Genomic DNA, 16,732 nt, shown 5'->3' with positions numbered 1-16,732 from the left:
TGTAAGCTAATGAGTCTGGGCCAAGTAAGGATCTTAAATCATTACATGATTTGAAAATTGGGCAATCATAAATCCTAGATTCTGAGCTATAACAAAGATCCTGCCCCCTTTTCATTCTGATCAATTTTTGATAAGCATGCCAAAATTCATCCTGATTATCATCCTTTTCAAATCCAAACAAAAACCACAACAAAGACCAAGCAAAGCAGAAAAAGGAAACAAATCTTAGAACATAATGCTAGGGCGATCCGGAGATGGACGCTAAAACCAAAGACGTCCAAATCACAAATTATTGAGTAGATAAAGTCTAATAGTCTATAATGTAATGAAAATAGCTTCCAGCTACGTAGATTATGTTGGATTCTTGCAAGTAGCTTCGTTGTGGCCAGTCTTGCACCACCTTTGAACAACACTTGTTACACTTCTTGTTGTAGTATATTTATTTAGTTTCTTCTTGATCGAATCGATAATCTTGAGAACCATAAGGACAAAATACGTCAAGGAACAAGTTGGATTTTCTCCGAGGATTGAGTCCCATGTCATTACATAGATCATCAGCATGTTGGATGCTGAAAGTAGAAATGCAGTGATTTTTATAGAATCTGCTTGATTTTTTCATCACTTTCATTTCTTTATAGAATTGGTACAACATTTTCTCTTTGCTTGGTAATTTGAATTTCTCATCCATGAGCCGGTTTAACCACATGGAACGTAACTCTGATGCGCGTACGTTCGAGTTACTTTGAACGTATCCCACGAAGCCCATGTTTGGTATCAATGGATGGATTGTTCCCCTGAAATTTATTTATTAGTATTTGCTATTATAACCAACGGTTGAGTTTTAAATTAGCATAAGAATTAATATACTCCATATGCTTGAATTGTGCACCAACGGATTAGCGTTTCAGATACAGTATTGTTTTTTTTCATCTTTTCATTCAAAAATTTGTACGAGATTTTAATTAAGTACCTGTACAACGGCATGAGACCCCATGGAAACTCAAGCCAACTTCGAAATGGTTCAGGAATAATGGCTTTTAGTTTCTTGTCTCCATCATAACCAGTCGCGAGTATCACAACATCAGCTTCTAGCGTAGTCCCATCCTCAAACTCAATCCCTTCATCACAAAAGCACCATTTTGGTGTTTTCTTAAAACGGATCATCCCTTTATCCGCTTCCTCGAAGAAATTCTCCGGTATGATCGCCATTTGACAAGAAGCATAGTCTTCTTCAAAAGGATGGTCCGGTTTAAGACCATATTTCTCTAGAGGAAGCTTCCAGGTAACATATGATTCGATGAATTTTGATACCATAGCTCGCTGTTTTTCACATGCTTACAAAAACTTAGTCAATCCACATAAACTAACGCAATTTATAGAGACAAAATTAAGATCACTGACCAGAAGAGAGAATAGGAGGCAAAAGAGGGTTCTAAGGAAGCTTCGGTTAGGCTTATCATGGAGGAACTGAGCAGCTATCGTAGAGTAGAACAAGAAGAATGGTAGACCCCACACCCAATAATGCGGAATCACCCAATGTGTTGTTCTCACCACCATTGTGCATGCTTGTCCACCTTCTCCTGCAAAATTTACATATTTTGTTTATTTTTGGGTATCATATTAGATTTATATTTAATGATCGAAATATAGTTAATTATGAATCCGCTGGTTAATTATTTCCAAACTTGTTAATAACGGTTTGATTTTGCCAATCAGAACCACGATCCAAGTCGAACCTAAAATATAGCTTTTAACGTGAGAGCTATGTTGCAAGTTATTTACGAAATTTTTTTATTCAGATAGATTTGAAATTCGTATTTATTTTTGATTAATTTAGATACTTTATTCATTAAGGGTATAAACGATATTAACCGCTTTAAATTTTAACGTGAGAGCTCCGTTGCAAAAATTTACTTCGTAAATAATAGTATGGATATAAATTTTAGTATTTGATTTATCTTTTTAAAAACATAATTAATAATTTATTATGTTGATTTTGATTTAATAGTTATAAATAGATAAATATTTATAAGAACACTATGCCCGTATATGCGGGTATAACACCTAGTATCTACATATATTATATTTTGAATTGAGCCAAATGGTAAGAGTGACGGATGCTAAGCTAATCAATTGTTGAATACTCACTCCGTTTCAATTTAATTGTTATTGTAGAGTAAAATTTTTGTTTTAAAATAAGTGTCGTTTTATAATTTCAGTACAAAATTTATTGACTTTATATTCAAATATATTTTTCTATTGGTTAAAATGTGGTTAAATGTATTGGTAATGATGTTTTTATTTTGGAAATATGCAAAATTAAATATTTTCTTAATCTGTGTGCTCAACTCTATGAAACGGAGGGAATAATAATCGACTTTTCTGAAGAATTATTATGTGTGTGTATATATACCTCGATTGGCTAAAGCAGACTCTAAAGCCAAATCAATGGCAGATTTCTTGAAGCCAATGACGGCGACTTTCTTGCCACGAAGGAGATCAAGAGCTTCTTCTTTCTCTAACTTGCAGTAATCCATCGAATGCATCACTAAACTGAATCCATCCAAGTGAATTCTGGAAAACATCTGTCACATGCCTTGAAACTGAATCCAACCAAGTGATCTTGGCTTATTGGTAAAAAGGTTTCGGTTAAAATTTTCGCCATGAGTTTGATATCCTTTGGCTACCATAGACGCTTTAAGTGACAATAAAACCTAGATTTCTATGGACCTCTTGATGATTAGTCTTTGGACCTAGAAAATTTTTAAAATCACACCAAAGTTAAAAAAAAAAATTGAATCCATAACACCAAACTAAATATACAACCTAGACTAGCTACTACCTAACGCAATTCCGGTAATAGTATAAACTTAATAATTGTGTAAATTTCCTTATATTTAAATAGATATATTTACTGTTAACATATATGTAAATAATTTGTTTATAGAGTTAGGCATTTTGTATAAATAAGCATATTGGCTAATGAATAATTTTGAGAAAGCTATTGTAATTTCTTTCAAACTTATCAAAATAACAGAGGTAAGATCTATGAATTATGAATTTTTTAATCTATTTTTATCTTTTATTTTTGATTCATATTTTGGAAATTTATGTTTTTATTTGGGATTTTGGTTTAAGGGAAATTGCACCCTATATACATGAAAAAAACTTAAATATACTAACTAATCAAAATTCTCCCCTCTCTCTTACTTTCTCTTCCTATCTCTCTCTACTCTCTCTCCCAAAATCTAATTTTCATTTTTTGTTTGGTTATTTGGCAAATAAGCCCTTGGTTTAATAACAAAAAGACAAAGAAAAATAATCATGTACTTTGGATTTTATTTTAAGGTTGTGCGTTATGTTATTTGATATTGAAAAGGAAATTAAAAAAGACGCACAAATTCCTTATTTGGATTGCATGATTCTGCTTTGACAAAATATAGTTCATTAGCATTGGTCTCCACTCCACGTGATTATTTATCTACTTGATGGTGGTCACGAGTCACGACTCACGAAGATGTTCAAGGATGATGGCTCCAATATATATACGGATCCAATGGAGTGATGATATGATGTTGTCGTGGATTATGAGCATTAACCAATTGATGGATTCACAGAATGACATGAGACGACGGAGATTCACGACTACTATAGCATTCTTTACTGAATCGACGACTTTGCATTGACAACGTATAAAAGCCATTGACGGCCCTATGGTCAGGTATAAATAGCATTAAGTAACACCAGGCAAACACAAGACATAACATGTTGGCTAATATTTAGGCCAAGGCATTACAAAGCATTATGTGAACACGACTTATGCTATTGTCCAGAATATTATACTGTGGCAAAGGAGTTGAAGAAGCAAGCACAAGATTGAGTAAAAAACAACCACACGGTTCGAATTCCATTGGAGAATTTCTAATTTGGTGCTACAAGTTTTCTATTATCACTTACCCAAAAGAAAATGAGATTTAAAATCACGCCAGCCACTATTTTTCTCATGCTAACATCACAGCCACTTAGCAAAATAGATTATACACACTGTTACACAAGGAAACAATGTCCTGCATATTTGTATAGACCGGCCTAAAGGCATAATGAAAATAACAAATATAAGTTACTTTACTGAATGGTATATATGCGTCTTTCCAGTTTCTTTTCCATTTCCATTACGGCAAGCTATTAGTAGTCACAGACTCACAGAGGAAGAAAATGTTAAACAACAAAGGTTTCATCGACAGTGTCCTGTGTAAATTGTTACTGAAACGCATTCAAGAAGAAGAGTACAGTAATGCCTTTTGTTTATAAGCAATTAATAGGGAGAAAAAGTCAAACCTACATGCATTGGCTCTCAGCATGCATCACTTTTCATTCTTTTCACTGCAGATCAACAAATTAATACTTTTATTCGATTAGTGGCGTAATCAATAATGCAAATAAACAGACAGTGCAGACTGCAGATCAAATAATTTATGCAAAAAATGTAGATATAACTGATCAAACTAATTTATTGAATCATCATATTTGATTGATTGTTGAAAAAGTTAAAATAATGAATATAAATAGGTAATCCAAATATATAATTTATATTAACATATTTTAAAGATAATATATATAAAGTATATATTTTATATATCATTTTCATAAATATTATTTTTTAATAATTTATTAAAGAAGAAATATTAAACTATATTTTGAGAGGATTTTTGTTCGGTTTGAAAGTGAAAGACATAAGCTAAGTGAATCTATTTATCAACAACTATTGGGGGGGGGGGGGGGGGGGATGCCCCAACAATTTTTCTTCTTCTCTGAAGATTAATACTTTTTTTTATTTAATATTTTTGTTTATCAAAGACAACGTTACATCAAAAAAGCCAAAATAAACTAACCCAAATGTAATCTAACATGTATGACTTTTGGTGCTTTCCTTTCATCAGAATGATCTTGTTTTACATTTTTAACAATCTAACCCATTCGTTTAAACTTAATGTTGAATGTTGCCAATACATTAATATCAAAATTATTTTACGTTTTTAACAATCGACATGCTTCCCTTCATCAGAACGGGATGCTTTCACTTTCATTGTCTAACATAAAAGTTCTCTGAATAAGGATATATATTTCTTTGGTTAAATCTATCTCGAGAGAGATTCTTTCAAAAATTCTTGTTCTAAAACCCATTGAACAACTTGCGAAAGCCATTACAACAAAGATCGAAATAAAAAAAATATATCTCCGTTTACAGAAGTCGGAGGAAAGCAAAAATACCCTGGAAACTTTGAAAGAAACAAACAGAATAAAACCATAATACTAGAAAAAAGAGAACTATTGGAAGAGAAATCTCAGCTCCGGTGATAAGAAAGTCATCAGTGCAGAAACAAAAAAGATCTCCATTTCTTCTTGACGACTTGGGTTTTTCTCTCTTTTAGTTGTTTAAAATCAATGGTTGTCCTGCGATTAAAAAGTTAAATATCAAATAAATACTACACTACTAAGAGTTTTCATGTACCATACGCAGAAATAATATTTTTAAATATAAATTTTTTTATTTTAAAATAATTTTTTAATTTACATTTGGATAATATTATTTTTTATTTTAACTTAAACATTTTGAAATAAAACAAAATCACAAATATATGTTTGAATAAATTTTGGATTTTTGTTTGTTTGATTAAAATATGTTAAACTAGGAAAATCAATTTGTTAAATAACCTAATGAAGCGATAAATTTAAATATAATTTTATAATTTAACTATGTAAAAGTTATTTGATTAATGTTGCTTTAGTTTTGTATTGGTTGATGCACACTTATAATTAATTTTTGTAAAATGTATTTATTTATACAAAATATGATATACAAGTTGATGTAAAAATTATATTAGTAATTATATTTAGCTTATATATATATATTAATTTAATATTTATATATGAGTTTTAGTTATTAATATATATAATAGTCTTGTCAAAAATATTTATATAGAAATTTACATTAGTGATGATATAAGAGTTAATAGTCATTATACCATATTTTATAAATCTTACCATATATATAAAATTTTAAGAGGAAAATTGTATATGTCACAGTTATGTTAATGCTTTTTTATATTTTTACAAGCCTTGTCACTTTTATATTAAATATGATGATGACACATATGCAAATCAATTCACAAATTATGTTTAGGGATATCCATTTTAAATAAGTTGGATTTATTCTGCACATTTGTTTAAAGTCAATATCATTTCCATTCAGATATATCCTTTTATTGCTAAGTATCTTAGCAATAAAAGAAAAAAAAAAAAGAAAATAAAGAAAGAAACTCAATGTTTATCAAACAAGATTTTGCTAGATATCCATCAGAATTCTCTTCGACACATGTTTATTTATAAGTGGATTTATTCTTTACAAGTTGATAAAACATAATCCAACCACAAAACGCTTTACAAATAAGCCATGCAAATACACAAATCACTCAAAAGTTAAAACACTCTTTCATAAAAGCCATTTCTTTCTCTCCCATAATCTCTCTCAATGGCTTCTAACCATAATACTCTTAATTCTTCAAGAGTAGCGATCATCGGTGCTGGTGTCAGCGGCTTAGCAGCTGCTAAACACTTAGCTCGACATAATCCGACCGTGTTCGAAGCCTCGGATTCGGTGGGAGGTGTTTGGAGGAACTGCACTTACGGGACGACTAAGTTACAATCGCCTCGAGCCAGTTACGAATTCTCTGACTTTCTATGGCACGATAGGAATAATACTGCTTTCCCAACTTACGTTGAGATATTAGATTACTTGGAATCTTACGCTAAGCATTTTGATCTTTTCAAGTACATCAAGTTTGGCTCTAAGGTCACTGAAGTTAGGTTCAACGGTGAAGTTGAAGCTCCACAGATGGTTGGCCTCGGTGATTACGGCAACTTGTTGCCCGGAAAACCTGTCTGGGAAGTCGCTGTTCAGACCAGAGATAGAAATCCTGAAGATATTCAGGTTAGTCTCAATTCTTTTACATGCTTCCTTCTCATATATTTGCATATGTACGCTTTCATGCAGATCCATCTGCTTTCTCATATATAATTTTTATTTTAAAATAATAACAATTAGTTTATACGTACTTGTACATCTAATTGTGAATTATTGTGTGTATGTGCAGTGGCATGCATTTGAGTTCGTAGTCATATGTACCGGAAAATATGGTGATGTACCAAGAATACCGACGTTTCCTTTGAAGAAAGGGCCGGAAATATTCAATGGGACAGTAATGCATTCGCTGGATTACTGCAAGTTAGAGAAAGAAGAAGCTTCCCATCTCCTTCGTGGCAAGAAAGTCGCCGTCGTTGGCTTCAAGAAATCCGCCATTGATTTGGCTTTAGAGTCTGCTTTAGCTAATCAAGGTATATATATATATTTGATCAAACAAAAAAGGTATATATATATAATTCAACATAATTACGATTACGGGGGTTGCTCCAATTAGTTCATAACTTTATCAATGGTTTACCATAGTATCATGATTCTATGGTTTTATATTCTTGTTCTACTTGGATCATGATTCTGTTTTGCACAACCAAACCGTTTCTCACAAGTTTGGAACTGATTAAATATTCAATATAATTTACTTTTCTTCGATCATTAAATATAAAATTAAGATGATTCAGAAAGAACAAAATATTTAAATATCGCAGGAGAAGGAGGACAAGCATGCACAATGGTGGTGAGAACACCACATTGGGTGATTCCGCATTACTGGATTTGGGGCCTACCATTCTTCTTGTTCTACTCAACTAGAGCTTCTCAGTTCATCCATGATAGGCCTAACCAAAGCTTCCTTAGAACCCTCTTTTACCTCCTATTCTCACTTCTGGTTAGTGATCTTAATTTTGCCTCTATAAATTGCACAATTTTATGTGGATTGTCTAACTTCTTGTAAACATGAAAAACAGCGTACTGTGGTATCCAAATTCATTGAATCATATGTTATGTGGAAGCTTCCTCTAAAAAAATATGGTCTTAAACCTGACCATCCTTTTGAAGAAGACTATGCTTCTTGTCAAATGGCTTTAGTACCGGATAATTTTTTCGAAGCAGCAGATAAAGGGATGATCCGGTTTAGGAAAACATCAAAATGGTGCTTTTATGATAAAGGGATTGAGTTTGAGGATGGGACTACGCTAGAAGCTGATGTTGTGATACTCGCCACTGGTTATGATGGAGACAAGAAACTCAAAGCCATTATTCCTGAAGCTTTTCGAACTTGGCTTGAGTTTCCATGTGGCCTCATGCCTTTGTACAGGTACTTCATTAAAATCTAGTCCAAAAAATTCAATGAATAGATAACACCGAGTCACCGATATTGTAACCGAAAAGCTAATGCGTTGGTGAAGCCTAAATATAATATTAATTTTTGTGCTGTTTCCTGTTTGAAACTCAACCGTTGGTTATAATAGCATATACTAATAAATAAATTTCAGGGCAACAATCCATCCATTGATACCAAACATGGGCTTCGTGGGATACGTTCAAAGTAACTGGAACGTACGCACAGCAGAGCTAAGTTCCATGTGGTTAAGCCGGCTCATGGATGAGAAATTCAAATTGCCGAGCAAAGAGAAAATGTTGGACCAATTCTTTAAAGAAGTAGAAGTGATGAAAAGGTCGAGCAGATTCTATACAAACCATTGCTTTTCTACTTTCATTATCCAACATGCTGATGATCTGTGTAATGACATGGGACTCAACCCTTGGCGAAAATCCAACTTCTTCCGTGACGTATTTTGTCCTTATGGTTCTCAAGATTATCGATTTGATCAAGAAGAAACTTAAAATTTAGTTTTATGTTTGTTTTTTTTAATTTCTTCTTTCCAAAAAAAATAATAAAAATAATGGAAATTTATGTGCTTGTCGGAAAGAAATGCTTTTAACCAAGATGTAAAATAGAGAGATCAATACCAAAATTGATATTGTGACTTTACTTGTATCTTCATAGCATCACCCTAGCTAGTGTTAGTTTTTGAGTGACTTCTTAGATTGACTTTTATTTTTATTTAAAGAGAGAGATTGAGTACCGTTTTCATTTGATATACTTTGATAATTTATTGAAATAGTTATCGCATGTTTTGTTATGACTATATTAACTAAACTATATTTTGATCTTCTGCGATATGTTTTCCAACACTCTGTGCATACTATTTGGCTTGAGCGAAACGGAAGAAGGCATGGCACGGTCAATCGTCCCCCAAGTCTTCTTATCAAGTTCATCGACAAGCAAGTACGGAACCGAATCAGTTCTTTACGTGGACGAGGAGGAACAACTTTCAACAAAACAATGGTGGTCTGGTTTTCTACTAGAGACTAGGCTGCTGTGATTTATGAATGTTTCAAAAAACTATCTCTCGTATTAGACTAAAGTTGCTAAAAAAATTGCTAAAAAAATTAATGGTATATATCTTAGCGTTGAGATGCTCTCAAGTCTCTACCTCTATATTATTAATAATGAAGTATCTTCTGATACTGTTTAGAAACTTGAATATCATTATAAATGAGATTGTTTGTAAATATAGATAGCAATAAAAAAATGTAATACCAATTTATTAATTTTATTATTATAATTACATTAATTGGTTTTTCATATTTCACTTAGTTTAACAATTTTATTAATTATATTATGTTAACAATGCATCATTAATTATATTACCATAATAATAATAATGTAGTTTTTATTTATTACTTAATCAACATTAACTTTATGCCAATTATAAAATAAAAATATAAAATAACTGGATTTTCCATATGATTAAACGTTCGATTATAGTTTGTTTTACTCAAATATTTTTATTTCTTTTAGTTTCAATTGGTGAAAAATTACGTAGCCAAAAACATAATTCAAAGACATGTTTTTGTGAATAAAATAATAACTTAAATTTAAATAAGAAAAATGTATTTCATTTATTTTCACTTAATTTTTTACTCCATATAATTATTTTACTAAATAAAAAAACTCTTTCTATTTCACTTACTTAAGCCAAACTTATAAAATGCTATTTTTATTAGTTTATAAAACCAGTTAAGCATGAACATTGACATTTAGGCATGAGTTGTTCTTTTCGAGTTTTGTTTTTTTTAAACTAGACCCGCTTGAATATATTAAATTTATGTGTGAGTTTTTAGTTGGGTATTTCTAGGTGTGGATGAATTTGGTTATGATGTATATAAACTTAAAAAATTCTAAATAGCAAATGTATCTGAAACGGGTTCGGATATTTGTATCAAAAATAACCATATTATCTGATTCGGTTCAGATCTTTTGAATACAAGTAGTTATATTACGACTCATCTAAAATATATAACACTAATTATGAAAAACAAATATCAATGTATAAAAATGTAAGAACCAATATCCACGCGTCAATATCTGGTTAAATAATTAAAAGAGTATTAAAAATTATTTTGACAATAAAAGCTCATGTAGTCGTACATACATGATTTATTCAATGACTCGCCAGTACAGTTTTATAATTGTACACAGTATACATAATCCATCAAATGCAACAATTCGTTATATATTTCTTCAGTACTATTATATTCAAATATTAGTTTCTTCTTGAGCAAGTCGATAATCCTGAGAACCATAAGGACTAAAGGCTTCGAGGAACAAGTTGGATTTACGCCAAGGATTGAGTCCCATGTCATTACACAGATCATCAGCATGTTGGATGCTGAAAGTAGAAATGCAATGTCGTTTATAGAATCTGCTCGATCTTCTCATCACTTCCATTTCCTTGGAGAATTGATCCAACATTTGCTCTTGGCTCGGTAATTCGAATTTCCCATCAACAAGCAGGCTTAACCACATGGAACGTAGCTCTGATGTATGTAGGTTTGAGTTGCTTTGAACGTATCCCACGAAGCCCATGTTTGGTATCAATGGATGGATTGTTCCCCTGAAATTTAGGTTTGTTTATGTAAGAAAGGTTCCAATTTAGTTTTTTTTTTTTTTTTTTTTTTTGACGACTGTTCCAATTTAGTATCATAAGAATGTAGGCGTGTTTGAACAAAAAAAAAAAGAATGTAGGCGTGAACTAGCACTAATGAGTGCGTTTAGTTATATTTACTAATTGGACTATACTACTTTTCATTCAATTTGCACTAGATATCAATAGTCTTACGGTGGCGGATTATAACCGTGTGTACCTGTATAGAGGCATAACACCGCATGGAAACTCAAGCCAAGTTCGAAAGGGTTCAGGAACAATGGCCTTGAGCTTCTTCTTGCCATCATAACCAGTTGCGAGTATCACAACATCAGCTTCTAGCGTAGTCCCATCCTCAAACTCAATCCCTTCATCATAAAAGCACCATTTTGATGTTTTCTTAAACCGAATCATACCCTTATCCGCTTCCTCGAAGAAATTCTCCGGTATGATCGCCATTTGACAAGAAGCATAGTCTTCTTCAAAAGAATGGTCCGGTTTAAGACCATATTTTTCTAGAGGAAGCTTCCACGTAACATATGATTCGATGAATTTAGAAACCACGGCACGCTGTAGTAATGTCATATGTTTATAAAAAACTTAGATAATGTACATATATAATTATGTAGTTTATAAAGAGGAAACTAATAGGTTTTAAGATCGCAAACCAGAAGAGAGAATATGAAGCAAAAGAGAGTTCTTAGGAAGCTTTGGTCAGGCCTATCATGAAGGAATTGAGAAGCTCTGGTAGAGTAGAACAAGAAAAATGGCAACCCCCACACCCAATAATGCGGGAACACCCAGTGTGTTGTTCTCACCACCATTGTGCATGCTTGTCCTCCTTCTCCTGCAATTTTTTTATTAAAAATTTGGATAAAATATTAAAAGTGAAATAAAGTACTTTTTTTAGTTATTGGATGCATATTGATCACATAATGATCGAAAGGTTTCATCGGAATATTAATATGTCGCTTGACTATCAAACTTGTAAGCAATTGTTCAAATTGTGCCAACCAGATTTAATGGTCCAAGTCCAAACGAAAATTTATATATGACTTGAGCCAATGTTAGAGTGAAGCTAATTAAGTGATAATTAATCAAAGATTTTTGTGAAAGAAAGAGAATATATAATATATATACCTTGATTGGCTATAGCAGACTCTAAAGCCAAATCAATGGCGGATTTCTTGAAGCCAATGACCGCAACTTTCTTGCCACGGAGGAGATAAGAAGCTTCTTCTTTCTCTAACTTGCAGTAATCCATTGAATGCATCACTATCCCTTTGAATATCTCCGGCCCTTTCTTCGCCGGAAACGTTGGTATTCTTGGTACGTCGCCGAATTTTCCGGTGCACACCACCACGAACTCAAATGCATGCCACTACACACACACATGTAAAAAAATATATCATGCAATGATTCACAAATAGACGTAAATAACAAAAAAAACACGGAAAAAAGACGAAGACGTAAAAAGAAGAAGAATAATACTGATGCATGCAATAGTTTACAAAAAACTATTTGAAGTTCTTTACAAATTTTAGACTATACATATATTTAAGTTGTAACTACAACAAAAACTCGTTCATATGCATATTGAAAATTATTGTTCGCAACAACAAAAGTTACATGGTTCTTATAACCAACATATATAGATTAATTGTTTCAGGTATAGTTTGGATATTCTCAACGAAATATTCGTTTAATTTAAAATGAAAAAATATGAGAATGAAGAGGGATATGCATGCATGCAATAATACATAAGCAAATATGAAAATTAAGAAAAACCTGAATATCTCTAGCATCTAAGTTCTGAACAGCAACTTCCCATACAGGTTTTCCGGGCAACAAGCTACCGGAACCACCGAGGTCAACCATCTGTAGGGCATCGCCTTCGCCGGTGTACTTAACTTCGATGACCTTAGAACCAAACTTCATGAACTTGAGGAGATCAAAATGCTTAGCATAAGATTCCAAGTATTCCAATATCTCAATGTATGATGGGAAAGTTGTATCATCTCTATTGGGCCATGGAAAGTCAGAAAACTCGTAATCGACTCGAGCCGATTGTAACTTAGTCGTCTCGTAAGTGCAGCTCTTCCAAACACCTCCGACCGAATCCGAGGCTTCGAAAACGATCGGGTTGTGATGAGCTAAGTGCTTAGCGGCTGATAAACCGCTGACACCAGCACCGATGATCGCTACTCTGGAAGAAGTAAGCTTAGTGTGGTTAGAAGCCATTGAGAGAGATTATGAGAGGAATGATTTTATGAAGAGTTTTTTAACTTTGATTTGTGTGTGTTGCATGGGCTTATTTATAAAGCGTTTTGTGGTTGATTATGTTTTATCAGTTTTAAAGAATAAAACCACTTGTAACTAAACATGTGGCACAAAAATTATAATGGGTATCTCAAAATCTTGTTTGATGAACAGTTGGGTTTCTTTCCTTTATTTTTTTTTTATTTTTTTCTTTTATTGCTAAGATATTTGAAGAAAAATATAACACTTAGCCGGAGTTGGTAGCTATACTGATAAAACTTTCTACTCTTAGGGTGCAGGTGTCAGTTTTGAATTCCAAAACTTCTTGAATTAAAAAAAAATATATCTATGAATGGACACGCTATTAACTTTGAATGTGTAAAATAAATCCAATTCATTTAAAATGGAAAATAGTGATGTATTTATTTAACATTTAACTTTTTAATCCCAGAACAAGAAAGCACTATAAATATTACTTGCAGTTCATATAGGACTTAATTTATTTGCATTACAAAACAAATTAAATCATAAAATAATAATAATTTTGATGAAGAGTGTTTGGAGTTGTTTGTTTTTTTTTTTTTGCATGGGAATATTTATAAGGTTATTCCCGTCGGGTCAGGTTTAATTAATTCGGACCGGGTATAAATTTTATTAGGGAGCACGTGGTTTTGAATGTTGGTTTAGTTTCGAGGAGGTTTGAAATTGAATGATCTAAAGCGCTGTTCTTGCTTAGAGAAATTTGGTGGTTGTCGTGAGGAAATTTCTGCAAATCAACAATTCGCCTTTTTGTATTGTTCGTGTTAAATTTCTAAGTACTTTCAAGAAGTCTAATGGAATTTTTTTTAAAAGCTAGTCTTCGTAAATATGATTAAGAGCTTCTTAGTGTATGGATGGACTAACTTTTTATTTTATGTTAAAGCTAGAAATAGGGAAAAAAATTGTATGAATATGACCTTTAACATTTTGAACATTTTACAAAATTAGCAGAAAACTCATATATTTTTAATTTCTGCACAATTTTTTTTTCATATATAAATTATTATTTATAATTGAGAAATAACCAATTACTTTTAGTTTACTAGCCATATATTTTTAAACTATTAAATAGTGTTAGCTACATATATAAATATCACAAAAATCATAATCAAACCATAATGACTTTAAAAACAAGAGCTATGCTGTAATAAAAAATTCCAGACTTAGTGGCTCGATCCTTGTATGTCTGCCTGTGTATGCAACTGTGTGAATCTAGGCATCTAGCTTCCCAAAGTATTGGCTTGAATAACAAATTAGCTTTAGGTATAAAAAAGACAATTCAATTTCGTACCAAAAAAAAGACAATTCATTTTAAACCAGCGATCTCTTTGTTTTGTTTATTGCATAATCTCATAGAGTCATAGGCTGAGTACTCTTTTAGGTCTTTTTTTGTTTTTAATACTTTGTTCAATAAAATACCAGTTGGCAAAAAAAAAGAAGAAGAAGTGAAGCAACCAGAATTAATGACATAAAGATATAGTCTAACTAATCCAATACAATACAAGATTGTTTTAATTATCAAAGAAAAAAATAACGCAAAATTGTACATTTCATATATATGGTCTTTGGTGGATAGATTTTAGAAAATATTGTAATCATTTGTTGGTGTTGCTAAAAAAAAAATGTAATCATTTTGTTGGTCTATCCTATAATCCGTTCTTTCTGTCTGGTTCTTGAACTCTGACTACTATATTTTTATTTTCTTATATTCTCTTGTCTACTAATACTAGACTATATATGTATTCCTTAAATTTAGTTTAAAATAATAGTCAACTTTTCAAACTTTTAAGTACGTGTCCACACAAGTTATGAATTTTAAAAAATAGACAAGAAAATCCAGCCTTATAATTTATATTTGACTCTCAGAAATGAACTATAAAACCACATTTCGGTTATATAACGTTTCTATTTTATATTCTTTACACTTTTGTGGAAAATGGTCACGGAAACAATATATAATAGTTATACATTTTGATTGAAATTCACAATGCTTAGTCGTCAAATATATATATTTATATATATAAGGAACATCTGAGACTGCATTTGGTCACCCTATATAGGGCTGCGATTTTTTTAATAATATTATAGAATTATTAATTAATGAAACTAACTGCACAGTATAAAATAATAATTTGATTCAGTTAAGATTTTTAAATATTAGGATTTTACATAGTCTAATTATAGTGTAAATTCGATTAAGATAGAAAAACATATTTCGTAAAATAGAATTTTTGATAATTTTATTTTAAAAATATAACTTGTTGATCAAAAAATCTTAAAAAATACTCATCTATCAACTTAAAATCTTGTTATCCTAATTTAAAAATCACAACCCCAAATCTACAATATTTTTCTCTAAAAATGAAAACTTTTCTAAAATAGAATTTTTGAGAATTTTATTTTAAAATTACAACATATTGATCAAAAAATCTGAAAGAATACTCATCTATCAACAAAAATTCTTGTTATCCTAATTTCTAAATCACAACTACCAAATCTTTAATACTTTTCTGTAAAAATGAAACTTTCCTAAAATAGAATTTTTAAATACTCATCTATCAACAAAAATTCTTGTTATCCTAATTTCTAAATCACAACTACCAAATCTTTAATACTTTTCTGTAAAAATGAAATTTTCCTAAAATAGAATTTTAAATAATCTTGTTATCCTAATTTAAAAATCTTGTTATCCTAATTTAAAAATCACGACCCCAAACCAACAATATTTTTCTATAAAAATGAAAAATTTCCTAAAATAGAATTTATGATAATTTTATTTTACAAATACAACTTGTTGATAAAAAAAATCTTAAGAAATGCCTGTCTATCAACTTAAAATATTGTTATCCTAATTTAAAAATCACAACCCCAAATCAACAATATTTTTATGTAAAAATGAAAACTTTCCTAAAACAGAATTTTTCTGAATTTTAATTTAAAAATACAACATATTGATCAAAAAAATCTAAAAGAATACTCATCTATCAACAACAATGCTTGTTATCGCAATTTCAAAATAAAAACCCCAAATCAACAATATTTTTCTATAAAATTGAAAACTTTTCTAAAATAAAAATTTTGAGAATTTAATTTAAAAAAAAAACAACTTGTCGATCAAAAAATCTAAAAGAATACTCATCTATCAACTTAAAATCTTGTTATCCTAATTTCAAAATCACAACCCCAAATCTAAAATATTTTTATATAAAAATGAAAACTTTCCTAAAATAGAATTTTTCAGAATTTTAATTTAAAAATACAACATATTGATCAAAAAGTCTGAAAAAATACTCATCTTTCAACAAAAATGCTTGTTATCCTAATTTCAAAATTACAACCCCCAAATCTTCAATATTTTTCTGTAAAAACGAAAACTTTCCTAAAATAGAATTTTTGATAATTTTATTTTAAAAATATAACTTGTCGATCAAAAAATCATAAAAAATACCCATCTATCAACTTA

General features: G+C 30.9%; 3 protein-coding genes across 3 annotated transcripts; 1 reads left to right on the top strand and 2 right to left on the bottom strand.

The window, feature by feature from the left end:
* Nucleotides 1–382: 382 nt before the first annotated feature.
* LOC103842778 (probable flavin-containing monooxygenase 1) lies at nucleotides 383–4,620 on the bottom strand. The gene is made up of 4 exons (XM_033279274.1): nucleotides 2,414–4,620; nucleotides 1,516–1,580; nucleotides 971–1,320; nucleotides 383–794 (listed from the first exon to the last, which is right to left on the bottom strand). The coding sequence occupies exons 1-4, from the start codon at nucleotides 2,583–2,585 to the stop codon at nucleotides 440–442; spliced, it is 942 nt and encodes a 313-aa protein (XP_033135165.1). The 5' UTR covers nucleotides 2,586–4,620; the 3' UTR covers nucleotides 383–439.
* A 223-nt stretch (nucleotides 4,621–4,843) lies between these two features.
* Nucleotides 4,844–8,978, top strand: LOC103842655 (probable flavin-containing monooxygenase 1). Its single transcript, XM_009119307.3, has 5 exons — nucleotides 4,844–6,991; nucleotides 7,155–7,395; nucleotides 7,687–7,865; nucleotides 7,945–8,294; nucleotides 8,473–8,978. Exons 1-5 carry the CDS (start codon nucleotides 6,533–6,535, stop codon nucleotides 8,822–8,824), a joined length of 1,581 nt encoding a protein of 526 aa, XP_009117555.1. The 5' UTR covers nucleotides 4,844–6,532; the 3' UTR covers nucleotides 8,825–8,978.
* Nucleotides 8,979–9,160: 182 nt separating this feature from the next.
* Nucleotides 9,161–16,314, bottom strand: LOC103842653 (probable flavin-containing monooxygenase 1). The gene is made up of 5 exons (XM_009119306.2): nucleotides 12,760–16,314; nucleotides 12,112–12,352; nucleotides 11,640–11,818; nucleotides 11,192–11,541; nucleotides 9,161–10,941 (listed from the first exon to the last, which is right to left on the bottom strand). Exons 1-5 carry the CDS (start codon nucleotides 13,210–13,212, stop codon nucleotides 10,584–10,586), a joined length of 1,581 nt encoding a protein of 526 aa, XP_009117554.1. The 5' UTR covers nucleotides 13,213–16,314; the 3' UTR covers nucleotides 9,161–10,583.
* Nucleotides 16,315–16,732: the final 418 nt, after the last annotated feature.

This window comes from Brassica rapa, chromosome A09 (assembly GCF_000309985.2).
Source record: "Brassica rapa cultivar Chiifu-401-42 chromosome A09, CAAS_Brap_v3.01, whole genome shotgun sequence".
In the NCBI taxonomy this organism is placed as follows: domain Eukaryota; kingdom Viridiplantae; phylum Streptophyta; class Magnoliopsida; order Brassicales; family Brassicaceae; genus Brassica; species Brassica rapa.
This window is presented reverse-complemented; position numbering and strand designations above follow the sequence as displayed.